This window comes from Xenopus tropicalis, chromosome 9, assembly GCF_000004195.4.
Source record: "Xenopus tropicalis strain Nigerian chromosome 9, UCB_Xtro_10.0, whole genome shotgun sequence".
Taxonomy (NCBI): domain Eukaryota; kingdom Metazoa; phylum Chordata; class Amphibia; order Anura; family Pipidae; genus Xenopus; species Xenopus tropicalis.
The window spans coordinates 33,760,098-33,772,027 of NC_030685.2; the positions used below are offsets into that span (position 1 = coordinate 33,760,098).

Below are 11,930 nucleotides of genomic sequence, written 5' to 3' on the forward strand. Positions count from 1 at the left end.
AGCTCAGTGTGCTCTGGGTGGCTGTTGAGAAGCCAAGCATAGGGGCTATTGCAAATTATCAAACAGAAAATGGGTTTGGCCTGTCATATAAGCTGATGTAACAGGGCTCATTATTAAATTCTGATGCTACAGGTATGGGACTTGTTATCCAGAATGCTCGGGACATGGGGTTTTCCCAGATAACGAGTGCTTCTGTAATTTGAATGTCCATACCTTAAGTCTACTAAGAAATTATTTAAACAGCAATTAACCCCAATATTATTATTTTGGCTGCAATAAGGATTAACTATATCATAGCTGGGATTAAGTACAAGATACTGTTATATTATTAAAGAGAAAAAGGAAATACTTTTTAAAAAAAGTGAATGATTTGATTAAATTCAAAAACTTTCTGGATAACGGATTTCCTGGTAAGGGGTCCCCCATACCTGTAATTGCACTGGTTTTAGAACTACCATGTAATGTGATTCTAAATAAATTACTAACTGTGACATTTATATTTTGTAAATACAATATATTGTGTGTCGGTCCCTAAGCTCAGGTAAGTGACAGCAGCACAGAGCATGCAAAGAAAATCAGCAGAAAAGATGGTGGGGAGCTACTAGCAGGATCTGGTTAATTATTAGATGTCCTTTAAAATTCCACTTACAATGCCGCTGTTCTTACTCCAAAGCATCACAAAAAAATAGCCAGCTCTGGCCACATGACAGACCAATCTTGTGATCAAAGCTGCTCAGGATACTATAGGATTCCAATACGCCTGTTTAGGAAGTAACTAAGGGCAAGAGCATAAAAATACAAAGGAAGCAGATCCTATGACTGCTAGTGGGTCTAGGAGAAATAAGAGGCCCAGAGAAATAATAACTGATAAGCAGTTTCATTAAAATAATTTTGTTCCCTAAGTTTAGGGGGGTTTTAAATGATATCACAGTGCAGCCCAGAAATGTATAGTTACGCCACTGCCTAGACGCTTGTCATAATCACAGATGTTTGTTTATTCTCAGCAAAAAATCCCATACAAAACAGAAGCATAACCCCGCCCCACCAAATTATGTAAGCCCTATTAATGCAGGCCCATAACAGGTTCTTTGATTAAGAAAGCTTCAAGCGTCCACCTCCAGCATGGATAAGTAGCTAAATCTTAGCTGAAAAGCAGATGGTTCGTTAAACAATTGCTGAGAGCAGCATATGTACAGGCAGAACAGCATACTGTTCCAGAAAAGTCTCTCTACTCACCACACTGTAATCCCCACTTGGTAATGACAGGAATGTAAAAGAGCCATCTTCTTGGGATGTGACATGGCACAAGTATGATAAAGACTCATCTTTTCCCTGAAAGCCCTCAACTGGGGACAGATCACACCCCAAAATATCCTAAAGGGAAAAATGTGATTATGTGCATGTAAAATATGCTGAAAAGAAGACTCCAAAAGGCCAAGCACACAACATTGTTATATAAAAACATAACCGTTAGGGTGGTCTCTAATACTCTGCAATGTTGCCAAGGATTTAAACAGGATTACATTTTAAGCTGGACAGATAACCTGTGCCTTACTATTTTAGAGTAATAAATAGAATATAAGCCCAATTAGAATATAAAACGTTATAAACAAGGAACATTTTTAAATGTTGTACCTCACTTTTGGTTGTTGTAGAAAAAAGCAAAAACATAACACCCTTCATTGGTTCTCCATCACTGCGAACAGACCCAGAGACATCATAACCAGCAACTATAAGTGCATTAGCAGCTTGTGCGTTGGAATTGGTTACTTGCACCATAGTTGTTGCCTAAAGTACAATACAAGGAGTTAATGAAAAGACTAATGATCCAAAACACAATTTTAATAAATGCAGCATTTTCCGACATTTTTTTTGCCAGAACATTAAAACATGCTATAAATATGCTCTGAATGGCCCGAGTACTATATGCACCACAATTTTATGTAGCTGATAAAAAGAAATCTGTGACAGAGACCCCCTGGATTAACAGTGAAGTACTCAGTGTTTGACAGGCAATTCCAATGTATGAGGGGCTGTTTCAGGCACTGTGTTCTGTGGGATGTTGAGTTTATAATGCTCACAACAGCCCCAGCCTGAAATTACCCTTAATGAACTAGCTGGTGGATAAAACAACTTACCTGTTTTAGTGTCCAGGTGGGGTGAGAAGCAAAAATTTCATATTCACCAGGGAGCACCTTGGTGAAAGCAAACCTACAGGAAACCAAGAAAGATTGGGTTAGAGCATCACAAACTAATCAGATGATCACTGCACAAAGAGGCCCCGACCCATACTTGGCCCCGCCCCATGGTGGCCAGTGGGAATGTAGTAAAGATCATTAGTTACTCATTTGTAAGGATCCTTTATTTTAAATGATTTGGTGAACAAGATGAGGAATCCTGCAAGTAAAGCCATTTGAGGGTTTTCAACAAAATTATTTATATGGGAAAAAGGCCAACCACTAACTCAATCGCTTTACAACTCACTTTCCTCCCACTTGTGTTACTGTAGTCTGTAAATTCACACTGCTCCCTGCTTTCCTCATAGCAACCTGAACTCCAACAGGACCCATATTTTGATTTCTGCTGAGCACCTGAAAGATACAAAGAGAACATCATTTATACCACTTATTATAGCAACATTAGATACCTCGATATGAGTTAAGGAATTGTGCAAAGTCATATACAAAACTCTTGAGGTGTTCATATTATGTGAATTTTAACCAAGAACCCTATTTTAAGCCACCCAGATTGCCAGCAGGTTATAATGGCCAGATTGTACCATTTGTTTCACATAAGGTTCTTTCATGTGTGTAAGACACATGAAGTTGCAAGTTATATATATTTTGTTTGTAGTGTATTATCTAATTGTTCTCTCAGGCTCTTTACACAAATTAATTCTTATGAGTCTGTACACATGAAGTCAGAGTGGTTATGCTAATAATATGCAAGTAGTTAACTGGTTTAATTACTGGAAGCCCCATTGCTTAATTGTGATTAACTTTTCAACTCTAGATCAGTGGAGGGATCCTTCTTTCCTGGAACATGATGGTTTTCAGGGTTATGGTGTATTTATAATGATGTATATATTGGTTTCTCAAGTCAGACATTGGTCTTGTGGGTTTGTTCATGATGTTAAGTTTTAACAAACCACTCAGGTTAATGTTAATATTGTTATACTGCAGTAACACAACATCTTTTTCCTATTTTTGCTATTTATGCAGTTAAGTTACTATCAAGTACAAAGTATTGTTTTATTACGACAGAAAAAAAATAAATTTGCTTAAAATAAATATTTCCTTCCTGCAGCATTCCGGATAATGGATTTTCAGATAACAAATCCCATACCTGTATTTAATTTTATAATTTACAGAGACTAAAAATAATTTAAAAAAACAGCAGAAAAATTAAATTACTGGTAGACCAGTAAGGAAGGTTTTCCTTTCTAAGACGTGTTTTTTTGATTATGATTTCTCCCTAGAAAAGGGACACAGCGCAGACACAATAGTGTGTAGCACATATCATACTATGCCATATTCTGCTACCTTTAACCACGGCATTCCTCTTTAGTTTTCCATTACCTTTCCATTCACAGAAAATCCATTGAAAACAAAATTGACATCTTCTCCTTTTGTACAAATATCATTAACCCCATCTACATGAAGTGGGACACTTGTTGGTTCTGCAGAAACAAGCACACTAGTGTTATATTATATTATACACATACCGATAATAGACCAATACATTTTGAATTCTTCACTGTATTACGAAGTTCCAACGTGCATCTTTACATAACTTTTCTGGTATATTACCTATTTTTTTTTTATATTCTTTATTTTTCAGTTTTAACAGGGAGGGGGGGAGGGGTACAGAAGAAAGAGGGGAGGGGGTGGGAGGCATGAAAAAAAAAACATGTTATACATTCAGAGTCAAAGTTCCTAAGCTAACAACAAGTTCTTGCTGTATTATAGATTTACAAGTTTTGTCTGGTAGAATACAACTTCCAAAATATACTATCTGACTATACTTCATTTTCCAGAAGATATTCTGGCATCTATGGTGGAGAGAAGGGTGTCACAGCTTGTGGTATATTACCTATTTAACAGCACCTGTGATTTGAGTGCACCACTTACAGGATCACTTGCAGGACTAACTAGACTACAGGACTAAAAGAAAAAACAAAATAAACAAAAATAAAAAAAATGAAATATAGGGATGCACCGAACCCAGTTTTTCAGGTTCGGCCGAACCCATCCCAAGGCATTCAGCCAGGGCCATGGATTCGGCCAAAACCGAACCCTGCCGGAAAAGCCTGAATCCTGGCCAAAAACCAAACCGAATCCTGGATTTGGTGCATCCATAATTAAATATAACAAAGCTTTGAAAAAAAATCTAATATAAATATTTAATATAACAAATGTTTATATGTTTTAGTTGTTTGGTTATTTGTTTTTCAGCTCTTGCAGACACTGTATCAGTATGCTGGTTGTCATGTGACCCTATTTGTGCATAGTGCTGCAAAATATATTGTCACATGTAAAATGTAATAACAAAAGTAGCACTAATAATATTTTTTACAGAATCACATTAAGGTCTATAGCACGCAGGGTGATTCTCGGGCAATCTGCCTGCTGTGTAATTACCTGCCTACAAAAGCAGCATTAAGAGGCCTGAAACCACCAATGGGAACCACATTAAAGCACCAACCTTCTCATCTGAAACTGATGTTATGTTGGCTTACAAGTTAGAATCACACGCAGTTGACATCACTGTTCATCTCCTCTCCCCCCTGAAGCTCCATACAGGAATCCTTTCTCAGCTCGACTATAAAGCGCTGCTCTGCATTCCGAAAGGCAGGAAAGCAAAGCAGGGTTGTTTCTCACCGAGATTAGTTTCAACGATAAACAAATGAAACAACCCCACTCTGCTACCCTGTCCTTCGTAATGCAGAGCAGCGCTGGTAGTTTTCTTTCTAGTCTGGCTGACCAGCTGGGAAAAGATTGCTGTACACAGCTCCAGAGGAAAGAGGAGATGAACAATGAAGTCAGCTGCATGGAATCAGTTATTTTAAACAGTAAAAAAAATCTTATTGAAGTACATTGCAAATATGTTTTTTTTAGGTTTATAATCAGTACTTGCAATATTGTTTTTTGCCTTTACATCCCCTTTAAGCTGGTGCTGAACTTGACTTGTGTGTGCACCACTAGTCAAAGGGTTAGGCGTTGCAGTTCAAGCACAACAGGTTAGCCATCACTATCACAGAACGGAACACAGCACACAGGGCATATACAGTCCCATGGCATTTCCTGATGACATCTAACGAATGCAAATAGGAGAAGCCTGGGAATGTAAAACACAGACACACACAGTACCTTAGGGATCTGTAAGCAGCTATTAGTACCAAGCAGCTACTTACCAAAACTCCACCCTAGGGGAGGCTCAATCTTAAGAACAAAATCCCCCTGGAAGAAAATAAAGGCGCAAATTTAGACAACAATCATAGTTACACAGAGTTCTTTTTTTTTATTATTTTTTTAAATGCAACACAGTCATGTAACTGTAAATAGAGGATTTACTTAAAGAATGTTTCCCAACACTGTTTGCACCACGACCAGAATATTTCAGAAGGAATAATGCAGGCCAGAACCATTAACACCCTGGTCATCTGAAAAAGAACTGCAGTTAAGCGTCAGTTGCTTTCTTTTGCAGATTAATTAAAAATGGTCATTCTGTGCGATATGCAGTTATGCAAGTCTCACTTTGGGGGTCAGCGTTTACAACCAATAGGAAGCCCTGAACTATTCTGCCCAAAATGCAGGAACAATTAGTGGTGCTTCCTATTGAAAAGAGACCAGAAAGGCAACCTGTCATTTGAATGCCAGTCCCCAAAAGTAAGCAATGCATTCAAAATGCCTTATGCACCGCTGCACTTAGTGTTTTGTTGCTAGTAGGAGCAAGGTTATAGTTTAATGACCCTCTTCAGCTGCCATATTCCCTTCTGTAACATGGCTATTGCCATGAAGAACACAACAGAATGCAATAGAGACACTTAAAGGCATATTCATACAAGCCGCTTTGTAACAGAACATCCAGTTCTAGCTGTGGCTTTTCTTGTAGTAAGTTGCCTGAAATGATCTGTATGCAGACCCCTCACCTAACTATCCTATATTCCCAAAAAAGTTTGGATTCTCACAAGCAGCCACAAAAAGGAGGCATTTCAGCATAGGGCATTTGGGTGCTGTGAATTGGCATACACAATATGGAAAGAATGGTGCTTAACCAAGGCACAGAAGTCGATTTTGGCATACATGTTGGTTTAACAACACAGGCTGGTCAGTGGGATATCCATAAACATTAGCCCACAAGTGAAAAGAATAAAGAAGAGAAATGGATGCAGAACTAGAATTGACACTTTAGATTAAGTTGATGTCAGAAGGCAAACTTAATAATGAAATAAACATTTGAAAAATAAATAAGGACACGCCAGGCAAGGCTGCATGCGCAAAATTTAAAATACCACAAACTACCAGAGGGCAAACATGTTGTCCCTGTGTTACTTCCCCAGGGGTGCAAAAAAAGTATATGTGGTGGCAGGATAAATGCCACTTACATTGAGTTTTATGGTGGATGCTTATCCTAGCTACTCCCAGATAAACACATGTGGGAGCAACATGTAGACCAGTTATGGGCAGGTTCAACATAAACATATATTTGATTTCCTAAATAGTCTTGGAACTGTGTCAGGAGAACTAAAGCAACCTGATCATATCACTGTAAGCCATGTGGCAAGGCAAGGGAGTCAATCAAAACAATGTTAAATAAGCAAAAAGAATTTGAATCCTTAAAGTCTCATCAAAAGCAAACAATATAGCAGCAATGAATTGTAATTTATACATCAAAATAAACAGCTGAAACAAACTGCATACATTATAAGCTGTACCTCATACTGAGGCATAGCAATATCTGCCACTCACCTTATCATACAGAGGAATCATAAAGTAGCCGTTTATTGGTGCACAGTCGGTCTGATATTTCAAGGTACCTTGCTTGGTGTATAATTTGATCTAAAAAAATACAAAAATAATTGTGCTTATTTAAAGCTTACATTTTAATTTTATTTGACTTAAGGTTTGGTGATCCTGATTAAAGAAAAATCACAGGTCCCAACCATTCTGGTTACAAATACCATACCTATGTAAATGCAAAGGCATGAAAAGAGAGAAAGAGCTCCAATTTGGCTCGACCAGTGGTGCTCAATGAAGATGATCCAGCAATGCTTCCAGCAAGGGTAACTGGTCCAGCATCAGCCCATGTCAGACGAGTAAAATCTGCATGGTTGAATATAGCACCCAAGTTCAGAATACTGTTGCTCAGTATGGCCCTTATTAAACAATATGGCTGAAAAAATATGTATTGCCAAAATGGCAAATAACCACCTCTATGGCCTTCAGATCAATGTTATGCATCTACCTAATTCTGCTGGCTGACCAACTCCTTGTAATCTCAATTGATGCCAGTTGGAAACAAACTGTTGTGACTTCCCACATTCTGGCAGCGTGGGACTGGACTGGCGGAACACCGGGAAAATAACCTGGTGGGCCCGCCAACCAGTCCTGCTCCCAGGGCTGGCATGGTGAAGGGGGGCAGTCCCGGGCCTGGTGGCTTTTAAGGTGTTGGGGGGCCCAGACATGCTTAACTAAAACTTGCCTCCAAGCCAGGAATTTAGAAATAAGCACCTGCTTTGAGGCCACTGAGAGCAACATCCAAGGGGTTGGTGAGTAACATGTTGCCCCTTGGCCACTGGTTGGAAGAATATGTAGGGGGCAGAACGTGAAGTCACAGGAGCTCCTGCCCTCCCTTATGAGATGCAGCTAACAGACAGCAGGGGGGCCCAGCTAAGCAAGTAAATGTAAATGTCTGATGCCATTATAACTTAGTAATATACACTGCTGGAAAAAAGAGGCTGGCTTTGGCCATCACTGTGGCTTGGACAGCACACAAACAGTTAAGGGTAATGGCACACATTGACATGTGAGTATTCTGTTGCTCATGGCACAGGCAGTGATCATATGAATATACACAGTGAGTGTTTATGAGCGACTGTCTCTTGCCAGCACCGGCACCTGCGACTGGGGACACTCACAATGGCAAAGGCTACTGAAGAAAAGGCTGAAACGTAGGTCTGTGCTGGAGCAGGAAGTGAATGAATGGACTCCCATGACCTCCCCCAAAGCTCTGATTAAAGGCCCAAGAGCCCGGACAATTCACGCTGATGAACTACAGCTCCCGCACGGCCCCAGCAGTCGGAAGTATGCAGAAAGTTGTAGTTCAGGCAGTTGCGAGAGCTAGTTCCACTCACCTCGATTAAAGAGTAATTGATATCCACATCCGACTTAACAAATCCCCCGCAGCCGACTACGATATCCTCACTCGCACACAGCCAACACCAGCACATGGCGCTCAGCGCCACTAACACCACCCGGCAGTTCATCTTACAGTGTCCCAGCCCGACCTTTCCCTGTCCCGGCTCCGCACGCTGCCGGCTGCCTTAGCAAGCTGCCGGGATTCTGCTGACACAGCCTAGATTGCTTCGCCTTAATCACGCCGCGCATGCGCAAAAAGCTCTGGACTGCAAGACCTTGACAGCTTCAGGTTGTCGGCATGGAGACCCAACCATAGAGAAAAATATAGAGTGTCTGCCGCCATCTAGTGTACAGGAGGAACTTGTTCTTAAGTCTTCTATGACTTTATTCATACTTAGCGTCCTCACAGCTCCATGTCATAACGAAGGTAATTATCAACTCCAAACCTTTTTGAAACTTTATTTCATGCTCTCATTTAGTGTCATGTAGAATTTAGACAAAAAAAATCCAGGACTGGATTATTAGCTCCATCATGAAATGGGGTTGGCTCAGGTCTGGACTGGGTTGACTGCTGAAGTCTTATATATTTATTTCATGGTGCAATTTAACATACCTCCCAAGTGTAAAGAGGGACAAAAAAAATGCAGCATGCGGCATGGTAATTTTTTTAACTATGCCCATTTTTGTGACCACACCCCCTAAATCAGGGCTGCCATCAGAAATCACAGGGCCCCTCACAACAAAATTTTCTGGGCCCCCCTCCTCCCATACCCTGCCTCCAATGGCCCATCCCCCAGTGACCCCTCCCATCAGTACAAAGGACACCAAGACATTGGTAGCCAGGGCCCCCTAAAACATTGGTAGCCAGGGCCCCCCTAAAACATTAGTAGCCAGGGCCCCCCTAAAACATTGCTAGCCAGGGACTCCCTAAAACATTGGTAGCCAGGGCCCCCCTAAAACATTGGTATTCAGGGGTTACATTTTGCATTGGTGCCAGGGCAGGGACCCCCTAAAACATTGCTAGCTAACCCAGGGCCCCTAAAACATTGCTGGTCCTCCCCCAGTGTCCTCATACTATGGCCCGCTCCCAGCTGCTTCCTGCTCCCCCACACGTCCTCCAGCTCCCCCCATCATCCTCCCCATCATTCTCCAGCTCCCCCCCCACAGATCAGTGCATGGTGTGCGGAACCCTCTTTGCTTAACAAGGTTTCTCCCAGGCCACTTATGGGGCGGACCTGTTGTACCTCATTAACTCCAGCCCTCGGTGTGAGGTAGCTCGCTGTACAGGCACCTCGCTGCTTCCCTCACGCATTCCTCTACTCTGTCCTCCACATTGGCCCCCAGCGTGATCTGAAACTGCTCTAATGTTGCTGGCAGCTCGGCCCTGACCTGCTCAGGCACAGATCGGAGCATGGTGTGCGGAACCCTCTTTGCTTAACAAGGTTTCTCCCGGGCCACTTATGGGGCGGACCTGTTGTACCTCATTAATTCCAGCCCTCGGTGTGAGGTAGAAATGGGGTCAGACTGTATAATGCTGTGGCGGAATTTGCTTATAAAATGTAACTTGTTAAAAACACTATAGCAGTGGTAGTGGGTACAACGTTTCTTAAAGAGTATAAAGTAATGTATAAGAAGGAAATTACTACACGGCCGTAAGCGCTGAAGGTAAACCAAAACAGGTGCACTCTGCTGCTACAAAACACTTAAATCTTATCGGAAGAACCAGGCTGGCCTTATACAGCACATATTTCTCAGCTGTAATGAAGGATGCTGAGGTCAGCATGTCTAGTTAAAGGGGATGACCAAGATGTAACTGAGGAATGGTACAGCCCAGAGACCACACACACACGTCTGCTCACAGGAGGGCACATTGAATAGTGTCAAAATAATAGAACACCCAATATTAGCAGTGCTTTAGCATTTGATCATTGTATTCCTTTATTCGTGCTGTTACAGTGCTTCAATGACCCAAACAAAGTACTAACAATACCTGTACCCCCTAGTATGAAATATAAGTATGGAAGGAGGCAACTTAAAGAGTTCTGTGAACTGTATGAAATCAGTTCACACCTTTATATGGGACTCCTATATGACTAAATAATCTAATATTTTATAGCAAGAATATATAATTTCATATGCTCATTTGTTCTTTTTCTTTCATAAGGAAACATTTGCTCTCTGGTCTGCTGTAAATGCAGCTTTTCAACCCGAAGATTTAAAGTAGAACCAAACCCATGCTTTAACAATAAGGCACAATCTCCATGCTTTCTCTCCAGTCACACCAAGCGTGTGCAAGGGACACAAGGAACAGACTCCAGGCTTTTTGTCTGCTGAGGTCTGTAACCCCCAAAACCAGATTAAATAATTCTCAACTTAAAGGTCAACGGCCTCTTTAAAGCTAATGCCATATTGGGGCCGATTCACTAAAGTGCGAAATAACGTGCGCTATTTATAGCGTGCGTTGAAAATTTTATCGCGTCTAAATTTTCGCAACTTATTGCACGATTCACTATTAGCACACTTGCGCTAATTTACGCGCGATACTGCACGCGATAATTTATGCGCTAAATAATGCACACGCGGTATTTTTCGCATGCACGCTAATTATCGCTTTTACATGCACGCTAATTTTCGCAACATTATGCACGCGGCAATCGGCAGCATAAAACTGCCGACATTTTGCCTCGGGAGAGCACAGAAGTGCTAGAGAGGTGCTGTATAAATGTTTATTTGCAAAAAAAAACCCAAAAAAACAATAAAAATATAAGTAACAAAAAAAAAAGAAGTGCTAGAGATAATAAAATGGGGGGGGGGGCATTTAAGAAAATTTAGCTAACTAAAAATGGCTTAAATTAAGTGGGAGATTTTAGACACAGAATAAATGGCAAATATGTTATGGGCAATAATTACCTTCTGCAATTTCAGCGACCAGATCTGAATTCCTGCGCTTCAGGTCCGACCATATGCGCTGGAGCAGGCGGAGGTCCACATCAAGGGCAAACCTGGCGCACAACCCGTCTTGGAGGTCGCGCAGGATTGCCCTCTTCCTCTCGTGGACCCCTAAGGGCCCCAGTGGCAGTCATATCCTGAGCACAGGAAAAAGGTTGCAATATAGCGCCTCTCCCCTGGTAGCAGATCAGAAACCCCAGGCATGATGCTCTCTCTAGTGTAACTGCAGGCTCAATGACACAAAATGGCCGCAAGTCGCACATGTCACGAGATTACAAAGTCGCTACAAAATGTCCGCAAGTCGTGAGATTACAAAGTCGCGACAAACAAGTTGCCAAAATATACCTAGTAATGTATTTGTGCGACTAAATATTTACCGCTACAGTACTGCATATTATGGCGACTAAATATTTACCGCTATAGTACTGCATATTATGGCGACTAAATATTTACCGCTACAGTACTGCATATTATGGCGACTAAATATTTACCGCTATAGTACTGCATATTATGGCGACTAAATATTTACCGCTACAGTACTGCATATTATGGCGACTAAATATTTACCGCTATAGTACTGCATATTATGGCGACTAAATATTTACCGCTATAGTAGCGAAA

At 41.2% G+C, this 11,930-nt stretch overlaps 1 protein-coding gene across 1 annotated transcript in view; it reads right to left on the reverse strand.

Annotated features, from left to right (window-relative positions):
- nomo3 (NODAL modulator 3) overlaps positions 1-8,584 on the reverse strand; it is a 33,921-nt gene extending 25,337 nt beyond the window's left edge. Inside the window, 8 exon segments of the mRNA NM_001127971.1 lie at positions 1,237-1,374; positions 1,636-1,788; positions 2,139-2,211; positions 2,485-2,591; positions 3,579-3,679; positions 5,414-5,459; positions 6,972-7,061; positions 8,357-8,584. Of these exon segments, the coding sequence (NP_001121443.1) occupies positions 1,237-1,374; positions 1,636-1,788; positions 2,139-2,211; positions 2,485-2,591; positions 3,579-3,679; positions 5,414-5,459; positions 6,972-7,061; positions 8,357-8,488 (840 nt within the window). The 5' untranslated portion in view covers positions 8,489-8,584.
- Positions 8,585-11,930: the final 3,346 nt, after the last annotated feature.